The following is a 21,370-nucleotide window of genomic DNA, read 5'->3' as shown; positions in this document are numbered from 1 at the left end:
TTTGTTCTGGCCAGATACAGCCCCAAGGGGTCCAGTGAATTTCCCATGCACCGGCTCAACATCATTGCCAACAGCCAGCATCAGTGCCTTCTACTGTGCATATGATGCCTTTCCCGGCTTATTTCCTTCTGCAACATTGGCCACTGAACCTTGCAAAGGTCGAACAGCCTGTGGGGCTTTCAGTGCTCTCCGACTTTTCAAAGCTTTGCTTTTAGCTGCTTTTGCAGCTGTGGGTGCCTTTGCCCCTCTGGGCGCCTTTCTACCTCTGGCTGCATACCTGGAACACAGTTACAAGGGGATATCTAAATGCGTTGATAAGGGCAATGATGTGTAAGACGTATCAACAGTTTCCATTTAATTGGCTGAGCGATAGCGAAGCCTGTTACTCCAGTGGGGTTGAAAAGTTTTTCCTGTCTGTCTGTGTGTCTGTCTGTGTGTGTGTGTACACTACTCCTCCTGAACGGCTCGGCCGATCTGGCTGAGATTTTGCAGGCTTATTAGGTATGTTCTTGGCTCGGCACACGCGAAATTTCACTATCCTAGCTCAACTGGTTCAGTTTTTACAGCCAAAAAACACCTAAAAAACGGCGAAAAATCGAATTTTCTGCAGGCAGATCACTTCTGCCTTGAAGAAAGGGGGGTCTGGGGGGGGGAGCCCCCCAGCCCCGACAAGTTAAAAAGTGACAAGGGTCCAGATTGTGTTATCTGGAGATGAAGCAACTCTTTCTAGAATGAAGGGGAGTCTGGGGGGCGGAGCCCCTCAGCATGCATCACGTAAGAAGTAACCGACGATGGACAAGCCAATGTCTGCCGAAGGCAGATTAGCGCCGCAGGCCAAGGTAGGTACGCCAGGCGCGGATTGGAGGAACAGGCCGCGAGATATCGCGAAGCCTGTTACGACAAGACGCGGTCTGGCGTAAACCTACCTTGTTTTATTTTGACCATTTTTTCTTAAACAAGGTAGGTTTACGCCAGACCGCGTCTTGTCGTAACAGGCTTCGCGATATCTCGCGGTCTGTTCCTCCAATCCGCGCCTGGCGTACCTACCTTGGCCTGCGGCGCTAGCCTGCCTTCGGCAGGTATTGGCTTGTCCATCGTCGGTTACTTCTTACGTGTTGCATGCTGGGGGGCTCCGCCCCCCAGACCCCCTTTTTCTAGAAAGAGTTGCTTCATCTACAGATAACACGATCCTGACCCTTGTAACTTTTTAACTTGTCGAGGCTGGGGGGCTCCGCCCCCCAGACCCCCCTTTCTTCAAGACAGAGGTGATCTACCTGCAGAAATCTCGATTTTTCGCCGTTTTTTAGGTGTTTTTTGGCTATAAAAACTGAACCAGTTGAGCTAGGTTAGTGAAATTTCGCGTGTGCCGAGCCAAGAACATACCTAATAAGCCTGCAATATCTCAGCCAGATCGGCCGAGCCGTTCAGAAGAAGTAGTGTACACACACACACACACAGACAGACAGAAAAAACTTTTCAACCGCACTGGAGTAACAGGCTTCGCTGTCGCTCAGCCAATAAGTGTAGGTTTTTACGAAAACGGCTATAGCTTCCTTTCTAATCCCAATACTCCGTTCAAACTTGGTACTCTCACTCAAAATTGAACAAGGAACCCAAATCTGCCGTCGGAATTGACCTAGGGTCACCCAAAGTTGGTCCAATGGCCGAAATACGAAAAAAAATTGACATTTGTGCCAATTTCCAGCTGCAACACTTACAGGGCTTCTAGACACCTCAAAATCTTCAGAAAAGTGCCCTCTTGAAGAATCTGAATGCAGAAGTCCCAGTATATGCTTCCTTAGGGTCAGTTCTTGACCAAAACGCGAAATACCGCCCAAAACCGCTTGTTTCACCCTCCCACGGACGCCACCTGGGCGGCACGGGTCCCTTCGCGTGTTTGAAGGACTGTGTGTGAAGGACTAGCTGGGTCATTTTGGGGTGCAGGTGGGCACCCCGCACTGTAAAGTACTCTAGAACGAAGGCCCACGCGCCTCCAAGGTCACACAGTCAAGCGCACATCACGTATTTTGCCTAGATTCGGAATAAGCGGCGGAGCGCTTGGGAGCAGGGGGCGGTAACACTACTTAGCAGGAGTGAGGCGAAGCTCTCGCTTCGTGCAGTGGTTACGGACTTCTTCGAGATTATTGGCTGAGCGATAGCGAAGCCTGTTACTCCAGTGCGGTTGAAAAGTTTTTTCTGTCTGTCTGTCTGTCTGTGTGTCCGTGTGTGCGTGTGTGTACACTACTCCTCCCGAACGGCTCGGCCGATCTGGCTGAGATTTTGCAGGCTGGTATGTTCTTGGCTTGGCACACGCGAAATTTCACTATCCTAGCTCACGTGGTTCAGTTTTTATAGCCGAAAAACACCTAAAAACCGGCGAAAAATCGAGTTTTATGCAGGCAGGTCAATTCTGTCTTGCAGGAGGGGGGGTAGCCCCTCAGCCTCGAGAAGTTAAAAAGTTACAAGGGTCCAGATCGTGTTATCTGTAGATGAAACAACTCTATCTGGAATGAAGGGGGGTCCCCCCAGCATGCAACAAGTAAGAAGTAACCGACGATGGACAAGCCAATGCCTGCCGAAGGCAGGCTAGCGCCGCAGGCCAAGGTAGGTACGCCAGGGCGGATTGAAGGAACAGGCCGCGAGACATCGCGAAGCCTGTTACGACAAGACGCGGTCTGGCGTAAACCTACCTTGTTAAAACTAGGCCATTGTTTTCAAAACGCTTTGCAAAGATCGAAGCTTCGCCTCACTGCCGCTTTAGGGTGTTACCGCCCCCTGGTCCAACAGAGAGCAGCACTGGGTTGCCTGCTCGTTCACCAGTGGGCGCGCGCGAGGCGTCCCGGCAGGCCACCAACAACACTGCAGAGGTCGACGGGATAGCCAACCTCCCAGGCGCTCCGCTGCTTAGGGGTAGGTTGGGGAAGAAAAGTACTGTTGTGATGTTCAAGTAAACGCATTCCATGCGTTCACTTCACACACGGCTCCAGCAGACAACTCTCTGCTGATCTGCGCATAACGCTTCCCTCACTGCGCGCAGATGCGCATGCGACGAGCGCACGCCCGCGCTGCCCCTGGTGGCCGGCGCGGTAACTACGACGGCCGGGCGGGCCGCCCGGCCTCGGCGACTCCACGCCGTGGAGTCCACGGATCCGCGAGGCAGTTGCGCCGAGACCGAGCTAACGACTAGACCCACGTGCAACTTCTCCACGTCTCGCGCTCCGCTAAATCTACTGTCTACAACTCGAAATGCAACCACGTCTCTTTATCCGGACTATCTTTCCAATTCCTCCCCTTAGAGCCTCCAAGCCCGCTCTTTTAACAATATATTTTAGTAAAGAGATAAAATTTGATAAAATTTTCACAATGAACTCAGCATTTTCTCAACCACCACCTGGTGGCAGAAAGCCAGTCAAAGAAACATTTCTTTGCTTATTTTCCAGGTCGCCTTCCCGTTGCTGTGATACATTCCCAAGGCATCTCCGTGTACTCATCTTGCACCAGGAGTCTATCAGATGAACCGCCCAGCTGAAGCCCAGATGCTGGACTGCTCACTGCAATCTTTACCCTGCACCTGTAAGTATATATTTATCAAATAAATTTGTCTGCTACAAGAGTTTTTTAGTTAACCAAGTTAGTTAGTGGTTGTGCTCATCATAAGTAACTATATTGAACAAATATTTTTTCTATGTTATTTTAAGTTATCAAATAAGTCAGCTGTAAAGAAAAGCACCTGTTAAGAGTTTCTTTTCATTCCTTTTTTCAGGTTTTGTATTTCTCCAAAGAATGAAGAGAGTGCTCAATATTGCATCAGGAGAATAATTCTACTCTAATTTGTCATGAAACTTACGGGTAGAAAAATATACTAATGAAAATCTGAGTTCAAAATTCTTGAGAATATTGCGTATTATCTTCATCCATTCCATCCATCGAATCAAAACGATTTGGTGTGTCATCTTCATCCTTCCCATCCATCAAATCAAAACAATTTGAAGTTTTCATCATCGGTCCTGGAACGGAGATTAAAACCAAGAGTCTTGAAATTATGTTACGCACATGGATCAGGATAATTATGGCCCTCCAGCTAAAATTTTTTATTTGATAATGAATCAAACAAGAAGTAAAGAAAAAAAGTTTAAAGGATGGTGCGAAATATCAATGAATTGATATTAAATAAATGACTCGTTCTTTACACATTTTTTTGTGAATGAAGGATGTCTAGTGGTTATCAAAAGTGGCCAGGTGGTTAAATAATTGTTAGGCTCGAAATGAAAGTACGTTCAAACTCTACCGCCATTACAGTAGTTCGTTTGAAATCCGCGTGGTGGCGCCACGGGTCGCCGATGTTAGCGGCAGGCCGTCCAAAGGAAGGTTGAAAAACTGCAGATATTTTAAATGTTTGTTTGCTAAGAGAGATAATCCTCAAATGAAAAATGTTAAACAAAGCACAGGGAGGTGGATTTTTGCTATGGCACATGTCAATTCGATATGAATCACGAAAAAACGAAGTGTTATAACCTCTCATTACTAGACACCAGCCAGTTTTAATAAACATTTTCAATCTTCATTTGCTAAAAACCTTTCATAGTGAAATGAAAAATACTTCATTTACGCCTTAAAGAGGAGGCTTTGATCTTTCAAATGAGTACATTACATATGGTTTTCCTTGTGTGCATAGCGAGTTGAATCATGTAGCTAACAAAAACCGATTTTGAGCACAATACTCGTTCTCTTCACATTAACCTAAATTTTGAAATGAGGGTGTAAAGAACGAGTAAAAATATTGAAAGCTTTGATACCAGTATTTTTCTCTGGTAAAGTATGTATTACCTTCAACATGTGCACCTTGAGCTCCAAATAGGCTTATTTGAGATACTTCTTCGTCAATAGGGGTGAAATCATGACCAAATATTTTTAGTGTGCTGATATCTTCCACATTGTCCCATCGACACAACCTCTTAAAATATTCTTTTGCTGCAGAAGCAGCCTCTCCTAGATCCTCTGTAAAAAATAGTTAATTATCATACAATAAAGAAATGCATACTTGCACAAACTATAAATGGACAGATTGTACCGTGAATTCCCAAGATCACGACAGTGGTGTCCTTGCCATGTCGTGGAAGTTCAATCAACTCCCCCGACTCATACATTCTGCCATAAGTAGGCACATTATGATAAGTGCAAACTTGCCCATCTTCGAGGAATATCCCAATGATGACAGACAGCGACACTACAAGAACAAAGAAAAAAAAAGATATGTGTTTGATGAGAACAACACATTTAAAAAGTGCAATTTAAGCCATCACATCCAACACAGTTTTTCTAGGCAACATTGAATAATCATAAATGTGATGATTTTTGTACTGTTTCTTTCAAAATTTGTGACATCATGCCTATACAGGCCCTTGCCCATGATATTCTTAATAGCACTGTAAAAAATCGTGGGTAAATTTCTCACTCACTTTTGGTGTTTATTTACCCCTATGTCGCAGAAAAAAATTTCCACCTATCATGGTCTGATAGTTTCCCTATTACTAACTCAGGAGAGCTTTTATGCCAGCCAACTACAAGAGGAAATTTACGCTTGTTGCGTCGTTTCTTGCATTACTACAATCCATGTGCGCGAATTTACTCACAATAGTGGTGCATGAACGAACTTTACCCATCCACGGGGTAAAATCACCCTCTCATGATCATCACAAATTTCTCATACCATGGACACGGTGTATGATTTTACCTATCCACGTGCGTAAATTTGTTCCCATCCTGGCTTCGAAATCATGTTTACAGATCCACGGGGGGTAAATTCACCCTCTCATGATTATCACAAATTCCTCACACTATGGGCACTGTGTATGATTTTACCTATCCACGTGCGTAAAATTGCCTCCATTCTGGCTTGGAAATCATGTTTAGAGATCCAAGGGGGTCCGATTGCAGTGCAGATTCGCCATGGCTCGGGCAATAGGTGTCTTTGCTCGCGATCCACTCTGAGCCCGGCCGGAAGATGTTCCATATATTCCATAGACTCCGACTCCGCCGGAAGCACTGTTACCCGCGAGTCGCTATGCGATGGGTCAGCCTGCCAGGTAGGCCACCGTACGTAGGTTAGCCTGGTGGTCTACCTGTCGGGCGCTTCATCACTTGGTCCTACTGGCGCGCTCAGGGGGGAAGGACAATTGCCCCCCCCTTGACCCTAGATAGCCGCCTGAAAGGTAGGCAAAAAGCACCACATTGCCCCTGTAAGTAGGCAAAAAGTGCTACTTTGACCTCCCCTTGGGCCGACTCTGGATCCGCCACTGCCTGTCGGGACGATTTGCGAGGCACAGGCGAGATGAGAGGTGGGGCGGGCAGACGGCAGCAGCCGAACGGGCTAGTGGGCTCAAGAAGCCCACTACGGAACGTGGGCTTTGTCGTTCGGAGTGGGCTTTTCGTGGGTCGGGCTCTAAGCGGGTGGGCTCCGCACGTGGGTCGGGCTAGTGGGTTTGGCGGAAAAGCGCGAAGCCCACTAAAGCCCACCCCGATCCCGGCTCTGGTCCGCCCGCCCCAGTCGGATGCTGCAGCACACTGATTCCGAGTGTCATTTTCATCGATCTTTCTCTCTCGCACCTGTACGGGAAGCCCCATGAGTGCACATGAGTGTGGGAGAGAGACAGCGACGAACCGCCACTGCAGACTAATCAGCTGATCCCGAGAGTCGTTTTCGTCGCTCTGTCTCTCTCGCACCTTCACGGGAAGCCCCATGAGTGCGAGAGAGACAAAGCCACGAAAACGACTCTCGGAATCAATCTGCAGTGGCGGCTCGTCGCTGTCCATCTCTCTCTCACACACACCCCACACCTTACCAAAAGAGACAGAATTTTTCATAGTTCACGACGATGAGAAATTCCAAGTGTCTTTTAAACCCAATATGAATAGCCCCAATCAGCTGGTGTATTGCAGACATACTTTTCGAGACCCAAACTTCCAACGCTCGAAAATGAACAACAAAAAGATGAGTGACTTGAAATTTTATCATGTTCATTGGAACGAATTTATTGCCCTGTCTTATGATAATCTACAAATTTCAGGCATTTGCAAGACATGGGCACCTTTGGAAAAAAAAATCAGTGAGCTGTTGTGGTTTGGTTATGCCATTAGGCACATCATTAATTTGCTACCAATGTGAGTACATGGGTCTTTTTGTACATAGAGATGGTTAGTTGCACTCATGGAATAAGGAATAATGCAAACTAAAATGGTAGAAAGCAAATTTTTTTATTCAAAACTTGGGAAGATTTTCCTAAAATAATTTGCGTGTAGTCTTCTTCTGCTTTTGTTTCCTTGCTTCTTCCTCGTCCCTTTCTTCCTCCTCTTTGCGGCGTTTGCAGGCCTCCTTTTCTCTCTCAAATTCCGGAGTCGCCACCCATCCTGGATACCAATAATCTATATGGAAAGGAACTCACATTAGTGTCACCCCTGGGGAGGATTAAACTTAATAAAACTGCGTCCCCATTCTAAATCTTAGTCTATTCTTGAAAAATTAACGCATGCCAAATTTTTGTTACAGAGCGATAACAGCTGCTGGATTGATCTTACTAGCAGCTTTCCAACATCATTCTATTTCGTGCCCCTGCAGTTGAGAGCCTGTGATGGAGTCTGGTCATGCTATGCGTGGTTCCAATGTAAGTAAATTTGTAATTTACGCACGTTTGGGAGTTACTGGAGGTTTCTGGCCTCGATGCCGGGTGCATTTTTGAATGCCGCCTGGGGATATTCCTGCAGCTTTGTAGAACTGAAAGTCAAAGAGAGGCAGATAAATATGAAATTCGGCTGTGAATGTAGCAGTGAATGGATAATATTAAGCAGCTATCTGTTTAACTCACCCCATCACATTGCTCACAAGTGTATCCGGGCAGCTCTTTTCGAGCTCTCCCTCTCACTTTTGTAGGGACTTCTTTTAACGGCACCCTGAAAAAACAAAAAAGATTGGATTCAGAGCCTTTTAAAAGAAAGTCCAAAAATTTTCAATTACAACAGACAAAATCTAGCTTATTACCTGTCATAGCTAGATGATAACATTTTAGATGTAGAGGGCAGCTCTTTGTTGACAGGCTCTTTCTTAACAGGCTCTTTGTTGACAGGCTGAACTGCTTCAAGGTCCTCTTCTTCAAAGAAAGTGGTTGAACCACTGCTACTGGCACTGCAATGAATACACAAGGTAAACATTCATAATACTATTTTCTAAACCTCACATTGAGGTGCCTGAGATAGTATGCCTCTTTGCAGTGCAATAGCTCAGTACTCACTTTTGGAGGGCATCTTCAACAGCTGGACACTCAAACCTCTGACCAGCTTCAAAATTGAAAGATTCCTGATCTGCCTCTTCATTATTAAGGTTTTCCTTTGCAGCCTGTGGGCTAGAGCAGAGCAGAGCTAAAAGGGGGGAGTGAAGGGAAATGAATTAGATGAGAGGGCATTTAATAGTTGATGTCAATGAAATAAAATATATTTTTTCGATAATTACGGATAAACTCAGTCCCTTCTTCCAACACACCATTACCTAATGGTGGGGATGGGGAACCCAACAAAGCCAAAATGCTGTAAATTAAAGAGGGAAATTTTGAATTAGAATTCAATTTACTGAGATTTTGGGCTGTCAGAATGTAGAACTTACCCTTCATTCGTATAAAGTAAAGCATTCCTCTCAGCCAGAAGCGTTCGATATGTTCCATCACAGAGCAATTCTTGCTCTCCAGGACTTGGGGCCATGAGAGCAGGCTTATCTGGCTTGTCCAATAGATTTCTAATGCTGTAAATCATACACAAATGCAGAAATCAAATTGAAATCTAAGTCAAACTATGATTGTTTTGTCATTCAAATCAAGCCAACGCAAGGCAGGTACAGTTTGAGTGTCAAAATGGACTCAAAATCACTTCATTGACTCTCAATTTTACTGTCAATTAAAATAGTTTGTCAAGCTGTTCATTATTCATTTCTTTCAAAAACAAAATGATAAAAGTCTCATCTTATGGTGTAGGTTGGAACTTGGACTGGCTTTGGATTGCTTGTCGGTGCGATTTCTTGGCTTACCTGTCTTGAACATTTTTAATGAAGCTAATTTCTGCCAGTAATTTTCTGCACGCCTCTTTAGCCATTGTGGCAATCCACTTTATGGTTGTGATGCTATCAACTTCTAACTTCCTAGTCTAGTCATCAAGATCATGAGGAGAGAGAGGGAAAATAATTCTAGTGGATAAATCCTAGGTCTGGGAGAGCTCGGAGCGGGGTTTTCTCTTGCCAACCTTACAACTTTTTCATTTTTTAAATTTTTGTTTAGATCTTGTTTAAATGGTGTCATTTGGTTTTTAACACATTCAATTTATTTCTTTGATCAAAGTTTCAGACGGCGATCTGGATGGGTGAGCCAGAGGAGACGCTGCAACGAGAGTCAACCAAGTGAGAAGGTTGGCAACAAATTTCAACTGACCGCTATTGGCGCTGGACGGTTGGGCGGTTAAGTGGTGGGGGTATTTGTGGCAGTTCCCTCTCTGGTTTGAAAAAAACGGTAACGGTCGGCGGTTTGGACCAAACTATCTATAATTAAGATAAACGTAGCAGTTTCTTTTGCTGGAACTTTCGTCTTTTCACTCGGAAGAGTATTCATGTTGCTGTAGTATGATAAAATAGTGAACTGAAGGAAATTTAGTGTTGGTACAGCCTTGTCCATACTCAAGTGAACCTGCTTTCTGAAGTCTTCTGGGTTGAAAATGATACTCGTTGTGATATTCAAGCAAGAAATCTTTGTTCTCACCTTCACCATTAACTAACAATCTTTCTTTTCTAGTAGTATCTTGCTCAATTCCCAGCATTTCTTTGGTTAGAAAGCCTGGAAAAGTCTGATATACACAGCGTTGTAGGCAACTGGATTTTAACCTTTGCTGCAGCTCAGTTTCAAAGTAAACTCAGATAAAGCCATAGACAGGTTAAGTTCCGATCAATTCTTTGTAAGAGAAAGCCCATGTTGGAAGGACCATGATTCTGCATAACACCTGAAAGACAGGCTGACTTGCAGACGAGTCATGATTCTGTTTTTTTATTTAACAGAATTGGTGAACACAACAGACTTAAAATTGGGTTTAACCTGGATTGTGAACTCTCATTTGTGGTTTTTATTGTTCTCTTTGTGACTTTGTTCTTTCTTTTTTATAGGTTGCATCTTGGGACGGCTACAAGCCTTGGGACGGCTACAAGCCTTGGGACGGCTGCATCATTGGGCCTCAAGCAGCAGTTTGGGTCTCGTGTCCTCTCTTTCTTCAGACCACAGTTCCTGTGTCCACACTCTCTTCAAGCATAAGTACATACCTAAAAGTTTTAAAGGTCTTTAAAAATATTTTGAATATATTTAGGTTTGCTTTGTTTCTCCTAGTTTTGTTCTACTCAATTGAGGAAAAGGTTGAACCAGCTCGTAGTATTCATTGATGAGGCTCAGCTTAAGAAAATAGAGAGCAAATTTCTTTCTTTTTCTTTTATAAACCCAAGTATGACTTACAACTAAATAAATCTATTGTGTCCCACAAAGTTATAGAAAATGGGGAGTAGCGAGTCTTACAAGTGAACTAAGGTTTATTCCTATCCGTCTCTTTTGGTCTATAACTGCATGTGAGGCACAATCCAGCTTTAGCCTTGAAATTGGGTTGAACCTAGATTGTGAACTCTCATTTGTTGTTTTTATTGTTCTCTTTGTGACTTTGTTCTTTCTTTTTTATAGGTTGCATCTTGGGAAGGCTGCATCATTCGACCTCAAGCAGCAGTTTGGGTCTCGTGTCCTCTCATTCTTCAGACCACAGTTCCTGTGTCCACACTCTCTTCAAGCTGCAGTGAACTAAGGTATATACCTATCCGTCTCTTTAGTCCCATAACTGCATGTGATGCACAATCCAGCTAGTCAAAGGGTGCTTTGCTTCTAACCATCTTAGCGAATAGCTTGCCTCATGTATCGGACAGTATCAAAGATGACTCGAACAATAAGTTGTGGAGCGATAAATATCTTGGCTCAATACTTGAAGGTGATCCTACAATGAAGTCATCAAACTCATCGCTCATCGACTGGTGTTTTCACTGGTAAGGACTTGTAGGCCATGTGGTTCCTCTCTGTAATAAAATTGTGATATAGTCTTGTAGAGAACAGTATTTCTTATGCTCTAGGACTTTTTTCAGTCTTCTCGTCACCACAGATATTATTATATAACTAAAATAAAATTGTTTGATGTAACTTATTTAAATTAACAATTTTATTTTGGTTATAATATATATAATATGGTGATGAACAGACTTAAATTAGTCTTAAAGCATAAGGAATAATGTTGTCTACAAGAACATATCACAATTTGATTGCAAAGAGGAACCATGTGGCCTACAAGTCCTTACCAATGAAAACACTAGTTGATAAGCAATGAGATAGATGAGCATTATAGGAGCACTTTGAGATAACCAACTACCGCTTTGGGTTTGATCCGCACGAACTGCTTTGTTGATCGTGTTATGTGAAATAGGAGCTAACATTAATAGTTAATAACAATATATTTCTCAAACAACAAAAATAGACTTAATCATCAAATGGCTGCCAGTTTTTTATCATTTACTCTAATTACTTCCTTTGAATATTTTTTTTAAAAAAATTACTGTACAGTGGCTTAAGTGTACAATCACCAAAGCAGTTCATGTTCATTGTCTAAACCAAACCCAATGTGTAAAGTGATAATCTAAAGAGTGGTTCCAAGAATGTTCTCAGTTCCTAACAATATGACCTTGGAAACTTTGGTGCTGCCTCATGTATTGAAAAAGTTTAAGGCACTACCACCAGTTAGACTCACTACTCCCCATTTGTGGGAGACAATTGATTTATGTAGTGGTAAGTCATCCTTGGGTTAAAAAACAAAAGAAAGAAATTTGCTCCCTATTTTCTTAAGCTGAGCGTGATCAATGAATACTGAAAGCTGGTTCAACCTTTTCCTCAATTGGGTACAACAAAACTAGGAGAAACAAAGCAGTTTTGTTCTACTGAATTGAGGAAAAGGTTGAACCAGCTTTTAGTATTCATTGATCACGCTCAGCTTAAGAAAATAGGGAGCAAATTTCTTTCTTTTGTTTTTAAACCCAAGGATGACTTACCACTAAATAAATCAATTGTCTCCCACAAATTCTCCCACAAATGGGGAGTAGTGAGTCTAACTGGTGGTAGTGCCTAAAACTTTTTTAATATAGGAGGCAGCACCAAAGTTCCCAAGGTCATTTAGGAACTGAGAACATTCTTGGAACCACTTTTTAGATTATCACTTTACACATTGGGTTTGGTTTAGACAATGAACATGAACTGCTTTGGTGATTGAACACTTAAGCCACTGTACAGTAATTTTTTAAAAAAATTATTCAAAGGAAGTAATTAGAGTAAATGGTAAAAAGCTGGCAGCCATTTGATGATTAAGTCTATTTTTGTTGTTTGAGAAAAAATACTGTTACTAAATATTAATGTTAGCTCCTAATTCACATAACACGATCAACAAAGCAGTTTGTGCTGATCAAATCCAAAGCGCTTGTTGCTTATCTCAAGTATTGAGCCAAGATATTTCTCACTCCACAACTTATTGTTCGAGTCATCTTTTTATACTGTCCAAGCAAGCTATTTGCTGAGATGGTTACGAGCAAAGCACCCTTTGGCCAAAGCTGATATGTGCCTCCTATGCTGCTAGTTATAGGCCAGAAGAGACGGATAGGACTATACCTTAGTTTACTTGTAAGACTCACTACTCCCCATTTTCTGTAACTTTGTGGGACACAATTGATTTGTTTAGCTGTGTCATACTTGGGTTACAAAAAAAGAAATACATTTACCCTTCATTTTCTTTAGCTGAGCCTCATCAATGAATACTGAGAGCTGGTCCAACCTTTCCTCAATTGAATACAACAAAACTAGGAGAAACATGCAAGCATAAGTACATACCTAAAAGTTTTAAAGGTCTTTAAAAATATTTTGAATATATTTAGGTTTGCTTTGTTTCTCCTAGTTTTGTTCTACTCAATTGAGGAAAAGGTTGAACCAGCTTGTAGTATTCATTGATGAGGCTCAGCTTAAGAAAATAGAGAGCAAATTTCTTTCTTTTTCTTTTATAAACCCAAGTATGACTTACAACTAAATAAATCTATTGTGTCCCACAAAGTTATAGAAAATGGGGAGTAGCGAGTCTTACAAGTGAACTAAGGTTTATTCCTATCCGCCTCTTTTGGTCTACAACTGCATGTGAGGCACAATCCAGCTTTAGCCTTGAAATTGGGTTGAACCTAGATTGTGAACTCTCATTTGTTGTTTTTATTGTTCTCTTTGTGACTTTGTTCTTTCTTTTTTATAGATTGCATCTTGGGAAGGCTGCATCATTCGACCTCAAGCAGCAGTTTGGGTCTCGTGTCCTCTCATTCTTCAGACCACAGTTCCTGTGTCCACACTCTCTTCAAGCTGCAGTGAACTAAGGTATATACCTATCCGTCTCTTTAGTCCCATAACTGCATGTGATGCACAATCCAGCTAGTCAAAGGGTGCTTTGCTTCTAACCATCTTAGCGAATAGCTTGCCTCATGTATCGGACAGTTTCAAAGATGACTTGAACAATAAGTTGTGGAGCGAGAAATACCTTGGCGCAATACTTGAGATAAACAACCGCTTTGGGTTTGATCATCACGAACTGCTTTGTTGATCGTGTTATGTGAAATAGGAGCTAACATTATAATTTAAGAACAATATTTTATCTCAAACAACAAAAATAGATTTCATCATCAAATGACTGCCAGTTTACTTATCTTTTACTCTTATTACTAACTTGGCATAAAAATCTTGAAAAATTAAGGTACACGGACTAATCTAGGTTTTGTTTTTAATTTTAAATTTTATTATACCTGTTAAAATTATAGAGCATCAAATGGAAGACTTTAAGTCTAGTACGTACCACAGCTTTCTCTTGATGACTAACTCTTTGTTTGTTTTTAAGATAGAGTATTTTATGTTCATAGTTTATTGTCAATTCACAATAACAATCAGTCTATGCCCTTTGCTCTAAACCTGACATAGATGGTTGTGACCTTAAGTTTTGATCCAAGAATGTTCTCATTTTCTAACTTATGAATAGAAGGATTTTTGATGCTGTCTGACACATGAGGAAAGCTTTGGCTGAGCTGGTTGGAAGCAAGGCAGCTCTGAGCAGAAGCATAGTTGCTAATTCGCCTCTCAGAGTTATCAAGCCAGTAATAGTACCTACTCCATAAAAATTAGATTAAAGCGTTTGTTTTGTTTAAATTGACTAAATTTTATGGCCTTCCTTGGTTTTAGTTTGTTGTTTTTCATTTTGTTTTTCAGTTGTTTTTTTTTTTAAATTATGATAAAGCTGCTTTGACAATGAAATGCAAGACTTGTGGTGCTGTGGTTCTCACAGTTTCAGCACATGTTCACCATTTTAATTTAAACCACAGAGTGAGCTTGCACTCCCTTTTCACTTGTGGTGTCAATGATTGCATAGTGAAGCTGAAAAATGAGGAATTATATGAGCGGCACTTGAAGGTCTTCCACTCAACAAAGACGGGGCAGAGTGGTGACAGCAACGAATTGCTTTACAAATGTCCCGTTCCAGATTGCAATTATAAAGCTAGAAGCAAGGCCACACTTCGTAGCCACAAATTTTGGCATAATGATGAGGCAAGCTTAGAAGTCGAGAATCCTGTTGCCCCTGAGCCCCTTGAGCAGCACAGTCCAGAGGTCAATGACACTGGAGATCTACTGGAGCATCCTTCAAATGCACCTCAGTCAGAAATAGAATCCTCCCCACCTGATTTTGATTTTTTTGCTTCAGAGGAGGCTTTACGCAAAAAGTTAACTCATCTCAGTCTTTCTTTGACATTCAAGTATCATGTGCCTGATTCCACATTGGCTTTTGTTTTACAAAATTATTCCACACTTCTTGCGGAATCTTCTGCCATCACATCAAGAAAAATTCTAAATGAAATCAATCCTGAAACTGTTGATTGTAATAGACTTTCACAAATTATATCTGAAGACCCCTTGTTAAATCTCCATGGGCCAGAAGGACCATTACGGTCCTCTCACTGCCGCAAGAAAGAATATGGGAAGGAATTCCCCTATGTGAAACCAGTTCCAGTCTCATTGGGCCTTGATGATAAAAATATTGAGTGCAAGTATCACTATGTTCCGCTCAAAGAGAGCATACAACTTCTGTTTGAGGATGATTCGGTTTATGAGCAGTACTTATTGAACCGAAGTAGAAGATCAGTTCTCGTTTCCCCAGACCTCACTGATATTCATAGTGGCTCTGTTTATTATGAACACAAACTTTTCTCGAAAGAACCCAACTCCATTGAAATAATAATGTTTCAAGATGACATTGAATTAGTGAAAGCTCTGGGTGCTGCAGCAGGTTCTCACAAAATGATGCACATGGCTTTTACATTAGGCAACTTGCATCCCTGGAATAGATCAAAAGTAGATCCGCTTCAACTACTTCTCTTGTGCAAAGAAAAAGATGTGGCGTATTTTGGCTTGCCTAAAGTTCTTGAACCTGTCATCGAAGATTTGAAAGACTTGGAAACAAATGGGGTGAAGATCAGGGGTGAAACAGTGAAGGGATCAGTTCTAGTTTTACTTGGTGATAATCTTGGTACCCACACGATTGGTGGGTTCTTAGAGAGTTTTTCCACATCAAAATTTTTCTGCAGATATTGTGAAGAATCTCGAGCTGAGTGGAATGCAAGGTGGAACCGCAATGAGTCAGAGCATGTAGAAAGTAGTGAATCTGAAAGTGAGTCAGAGAGTGACACTGATAGTGATGAGTGTGACAAAGGAGAAGATGAGTTAGATGTCAGTGATTCTGTCTCTGCACTTGATAGTGACAGTGATTACGGTCCTGAAGACAACATGCCCTTGTCAGAGCTAAAGAAACATATGCATAAACCACCAATGAGAACTGAGGAATCATATAAAGCTTGTCTTTCTGATTTGGATACTGGATCTCAAACCAATGTGAAAGGGGTTACTGCCAATTGTGAGCTGAATAAGTTACAATATTTTCATGTGATTGGTGGAACTCCACCCTGTTTGCCTCACGATGTGTTTGAGGGATTTGGGCGCTATGATATCTATTATTGCCTTGAAAAGCTTTGCGCAGAATTCAAATTTTCTCTTGAAAGTGTCAATAGAAGGTTGTCTCAATTTAAGTTCCAAGGTAAGGATAAGTTGGACAGACCACCAAGGAAAATTGCTAAAGGTATGACGAGACTGAAAGGAAATGCAATTCAAATTTGGGTTTTGATACGATTCTTACCTCTCCTAATTGCTGATTGGGTTACTAACAAGAAGAACCCTGCTTGGTTGATGATGCTACTACTCATTGAGATTCTTCAGCTGGTAACATCACCTGCTGTATCAAGAAGTTCAGTTCCTCTCATCAAAGAAAAGATTATTAAGTACCTTACTTTGAGATGTCAGTTGTTCAGTAAGCCCCTTCGCCCAAAGCACCACTTTTTTGAACATTATCATGACCTTCTCTTAATCTATGGATGTTTAATGAGGTGCTCAACACTAAGATTTGAGGGTAAACATAAATTTTATCGAAGTGAATTCTGTAATAAGAAGTGCTTAAAGAACCCAACCAAAAGTCTTGCTACTGGTCATCAGCGACTTCAAAGCGCTCTGCATGTTGAGGATCTCTTTGACAGACACCCAATTATGAAAGAAGCTTCACCTCTGAATGGACTTATTGACACTGATAAAGAAGTGATTGATTATGTGGATTCATCTTTTGGCTCAGAAGTCGCTTCAAAGCTTCTCTGCTCTACAGAGATCCGTTACCACAACACTGTCTATAAGAGAGGAGATGTTGTTGTGACAAGAGGTCGAAAACCTCCTCTTCTGGACATTGAATGCCTGAAAATAAATATCTTGGTGTCTGATGGTTCACTTGCTTATGCCATTGGTGTGTGACATTTCCGAATCCCTCATGATTTTAGGGTTGTTGTAAAGTGAAAAGTATAAATTATTTTTTTATTTGTGTCAGTAGTCTTTGAAAGTTCCTTTCCTTCAACTTCTGGTAAATTCAAATGTTATAAGAATACGAATGCTTTTATTATTTTCCTATTTTATTTGTTTGGATTGCCACAAGCCAAAGGCTGGTAAGTCATGAGAGGATTCAGGGAGCAAACAATTTTCAATATTCTAACTCAGAAACTATGTGAGATGTGGAAAAATCAATTTTTTGCTTTACTCAAAGTTAAATTTTTACCTGTAAACTTCCTGACACAAATATTAATATAACAATTAAATTTCACTTTGCACTGTCCTTAACTTATTGTGGTCATCACTCTTATGCTCTTTTGAATAATTTCCACGTCTTTTACCAGGTTATTTCTGCAAGGCAACCCTTTCTCAGTCCTTGTCTGTCTATTATCTGGAAGAAACAAAGAAAGTGTCCCTAATCAATCTTGATAACTTGAAGGATTATGTAGCGTATCCAATCTACACTTTCAGAAAGAAACCAATCCTAGTGCTTCAGCACTTACATTTAGAGATGTGAATTCATATTTATTTGTTGCAGTGCCTTGTTAGTAAATCAACTTCTCAACTTTATAAATTGCCTGTCATAAGTTTGTCCTTTTAACATATCTTAATTTGTTTCAGGCTTTCGGATGGCAGGCGGTCTAGACGACAGTTTAGATGAGAACTTACTCTCTAGTGATGACCCAGGAAGGAACTTGGAGGACGACTCTGGCCCAGGAAAGAACCTGGAGAATATGGATGAAGGAAAGAGGGCTGAGAATGGCGACAAATCTGAAGACTCACATGATAGTGATGATGCCTCAGTTAAAGGGAATGGTGATGATTCCACAGCTGGGAAAAATGAGAGTAGTGAACAGAGTTTTGTAGAGGAAGAAAGTGAGTCAGACAAATCTCCGTTGATTGATTTCTGTTTACAAGTATGCAAAGAAGAAAAAAGAGCACTACTCCAGGAAAAACTAAATGAACTCGGAGCTGAAACATTGTCCGACCTGAAACATGTGGACATGAAAGAAGAATTCAAAGGAATCTTGAAACCTGTTCAAATCAGCAAGCTCATTGAAAAATACAAAGAAAGTAAGTTAGGTTTTATTAAGGTGCCCCTACTGACAACATCACCCATCATCGATTAATTTTCACTTTGATTCTTAGTATTTTTAGATGATCGGTGGGGAGTTGGTTGTAGTAGCACCTTTATTGTATCCGTGGCATGACTGAGTTTCAATCTCATGGAGTCTTATTTTCCAGTTGGCGCTTCTGCTCCCAAGACAATTGAACAAGGTCTTGAGCTATTTGATTTTGAGAAGATTTTGACCAAGCACCAAAGGGACCTGTTGAAAGGTGATCAAAGACTTCTTCATCATGAAGTTATTGATATCACTAAAGAAATTGGTGATCACATGTATCTTAACCTTGGGTAATCCTCTCCTTCTTAATTATTTCATTTTCTTGCTTATGATTACGACTGCCTCCAATAATTTGATCTAATCTTCATTTGCAGCAAACCTCGTCTCTCTCTGTGCAAGAGGCTGGGCCAGTTGCTTTTGACGAAGTATCGGAAAGCCTTGGAAGGATCTAAATTGTCCAAAGGTTTAACTGCTATTAGCCTCAGTAATCAAATTAGAAACAGAGTACGCTACTGTCAGAGAAAAGAGAGAAAGCGGAAAGCCACTAAAAATAGGGCCTCTGCACCTTTGCAGCTCAATGAGTTTTCGAAGCGGCAATGCCATGGAATTCAGGAGGATAGAGACTTGCCTGTCAATTTTCCTTCAGGGGAAACTGCTGAAGACCAGGAAGTTAAACGGCTTCAGCTGTCAAGCATGAGTAAGACAGGTGAAGTAAATTGGAAAACTGTAAAGCAGCTTATGGCAGAGACCTATGTGGCTCAAAGACTCACCATAAATACTTTAAATAGAATGGATCTCATTCTCAAAGAATGGCCATACATAGGAAAGGTAAGAGCACTCTGTCTTTATTTTCTTTTCTTTCATGATTAGAGCTTTGAAGTTTTTTGTTTTTACCACCTTTTTTGTTCTGTTTTTTGTGCAGTTCAATATTTTAAAAGCCCACTTCTATCACCTGATGGATCTGGATGTCAGTCTGGAGGCATCGTGGAATGACTTATTTCCTAAAATAGTGAAGTTCTTGACAGCTGAAGCTAACAGAAAGTTCTCTCCAATGAATATGCAAGGACCTACTGCAGAAAGCTGCAAAACTATAAGAGGTGTTCTGAAGAAATTTGAGAAGTGTGAAGAAAAGACTTGCGAATTAGAATTTGTGGTAGTAATTCTTGGGTTGATTGCCAAGTGGAACATGAGTACATCCAATCTTCTAGTCCATTTTCCTGTAAGTCTTTTTTTAATTTGTTTAAAAGCATGTTTTTATTATTATCACTTTGGTGTATTAAAACAATTTTAATCTTTCACAGGACACTGCCAGCTATGATGAAGTTCAAGCATCAAGGTCTCTTCCAAAAGATGGAAAACCAATTGTGGCTGTTTTAGGTATACTGTATTTTATTTCAAATATTCTCTTGCCATTGAGGCAGGGACAATGTTGTTACATTTATTGTTGTTTTTCTACAGGTGATGATCTTTTTCAAAGTCCGGAGTGCTTTGTGCTGGTCGACAATAGGATCATATCTCCAATTACTGTTGGACCAATAAAGGCCATTACGGCTGCTTTTATGTCCTATTATGTCTTTAAAATTACGTATCCAAGAAATCTTCAACCTTTATTGAACTTCTTTGAAAGGTGAGCCCCTTATGATCTGCCAGATTTAAATCTATCTATGTAATTGTGGGATTTGATTCAACTCATCATGTTGGTTTTTATTTGCAGGGACCTTTTTCACATTGAGACTTCGGAAAGCAGTTCCAGGACTGAACGAAAGAAGAAACCAGATGGTTCCTGGGAGGGTACCCCGAAGCCTTTGTCCTCTAAGTATATCAGATTAATGAAACAGATTGATGAGTTTTTAGACATGTGGTGAATCTGTCTTCATCTATGTGAATTGATATTTTTTATTTAGTTTTGGTATGTTTAACTTACTTTAGAGTCAGGCTCATGTTTCGATTTTCTGATGAATATTTAGGGTAATACTGTTGTGCTCACAAAGTTTCATGAATTATCATACGCATTGTATTTTATGATTTCCTTCCTCAACGATGTTGAACTGCATTGTGGTATTTGCTAGTTATTGACCAACGTTAAATGAGTGTAAATTCGTTCATTTTGTTATACACGAACATTTTATTGTCATAAGTTCTTTTTAAAAGCCTAAATTTTGAATGGCCCTAATACATCGCAACTTTGATGTGTTATTTTTGATAGTATGCTAAGATTTATTTTGCTAGAGTACAACATTTGCTCATGATTTTAGATACATTTTGAAATGCAGCTGCAAAGAATTTTTTCATTTGTGTTACTTTTTATTTCGTACTCCATTTATATCTTGTTGTGACATGATATTTTTGCCAGTGTGGATTGATGCATTGAACTACAAGTACAAGGTGAGTCACGGACCCCATGAGAAAATGTTACCATGCAACCCGCTTGGAGCCTAGCCCCAACTGGGGCTGGGCAAGACGGGACTTGACGGGTGGCCACCCTAGGCCTCCCGTCCGCCCGCCGACTGCCGCATAGGCAACCCCGGATGCAGGGCTCCAAGCGGGTTGCATAGTAACCATTTCTCACGGGGTCCGTGACCCACATGGTACAGTACACGTATCAATTTACCTCAACGAGAGGGCACGCATCCAAAGAACACCAGGAAGAACAATTTTACCCCTGTGGATTGGGACCAGCACAAACACATACATGGCAGTGAATTTCATGCAATGGATGGGCACATTGGGAAGGGACATCCACGGGGGGTAAACTTACCCCTTTGGATAGGCTCTTCATATAGCAATATACATAGGGGGCAAATTTACCCCTTTGGATAGGCTCTTCATAAAGCAACATCCATGGGGGGTAAATTTACCCCCTTGGATAGGCTCTTCATAAAGCAACATCCATGGGGGGTAAATTTGCCCCTTTAGATGAGCTCTTCATAAAGCGACATCCATGGGGGGTAAATTTACCCCTTTAGATGAGCTATTTATAAAGCGACATCCATGGGGGGTAAATTGACACCAACGTGATCAGGGTATTTTTCTCCAGTCATGTAGGGTTACTTTTACCCTCTAATGAGATGCGGGAATTCGCCAATCCATGGACTCAGGACAAGCGTTGCGCGGTCCAGATTGGTAAATTTACCCTCGAAATTTTTTACAGTGAGC

General features: G+C 41.3%; 2 protein-coding genes across 2 annotated transcripts; both read left to right on the top strand.

The window, feature by feature from the left end:
• The first annotated feature begins 6,831 nt into the window (after positions 1 to 6,831).
• LOC117652662 lies at positions 6,832 to 13,504 on the top strand. Its single transcript, XM_034397744.1, has 7 exons — positions 6,832 to 7,161; positions 7,547 to 7,661; positions 8,121 to 8,197; positions 9,378 to 9,444; positions 10,190 to 10,334; positions 10,749 to 10,857; positions 13,387 to 13,504. The coding sequence occupies exons 2-7, from the start codon at positions 7,629 to 7,631 to the stop codon at positions 13,502 to 13,504; spliced, it is 549 nt and encodes a 182-aa protein (XP_034253635.1). The 5' UTR covers positions 6,832 to 7,161; positions 7,547 to 7,628.
• On the top strand, positions 13,422 to 20,580 carry LOC117652660. Its single transcript, XM_034397743.1, has 8 exons — positions 13,422 to 13,505; positions 17,712 to 18,164; positions 18,336 to 18,504; positions 18,589 to 19,042; positions 19,137 to 19,433; positions 19,516 to 19,591; positions 19,673 to 19,841; positions 19,929 to 20,580. The coding sequence occupies exons 2-8, from the start codon at positions 17,720 to 17,722 to the stop codon at positions 20,077 to 20,079; spliced, it is 1,761 nt and encodes a 586-aa protein (XP_034253634.1). The 5' UTR covers positions 13,422 to 13,505; positions 17,712 to 17,719; the 3' UTR covers positions 20,080 to 20,580.
• The last annotated feature ends 790 nt before the right edge of the window (positions 20,581 to 21,370 follow it).

Source organism: Thrips palmi, unplaced genomic scaffold (assembly GCF_012932325.1).
Source record: "Thrips palmi isolate BJ-2018 unplaced genomic scaffold, TpBJ-2018v1 HiC_scaffold_7, whole genome shotgun sequence".
Lineage (NCBI taxonomy): Eukaryota > Metazoa > Arthropoda > Insecta > Thysanoptera > Thripidae > Thrips > Thrips palmi.
Note: the sequence above shows the minus strand (reverse complement) of the source record. Positions and strands in the feature narration are given on the sequence as shown.

Excerpts from the sequence above, each read along its gene's own strand:
- LOC117652662 (XM_034397744.1), top strand. The coding sequence starts at position 7,629 with ATGGAGTCTGGTCATGCTATGCGTGGTTCCAAT. Across the intron at positions 7,662-8,120 it reads ATGCTATGCGTGGTTCCAAT|GCTGAACTGCTTCAAGGTCC; the intron begins GTAAGTAAATTT and ends CTTTGTTGACAG. Across the intron at positions 10,335-10,748 it reads CACACTCTCTTCAAGCATAA|GTTGCATCTTGGGAAGGCTG; the intron begins GTACATACCTAA and ends TCTTTTTTATAG.
- LOC117652660 (XM_034397743.1), top strand. The coding sequence starts at position 17,720 with ATGGCAGGCGGTCTAGACGACAGTTTAGATGAGAACTTACTCTCTAGT. Across the intron at positions 18,165-18,335 it reads CATTGAAAAATACAAAGAAA|TTGGCGCTTCTGCTCCCAAG; the intron begins GTAAGTTAGGTT and ends CTTATTTTCCAG. Across the intron at positions 19,842-19,928 it reads TTATTGAACTTCTTTGAAAG|GGACCTTTTTCACATTGAGA; the intron begins GTGAGCCCCTTA and ends TTTTATTTGCAG.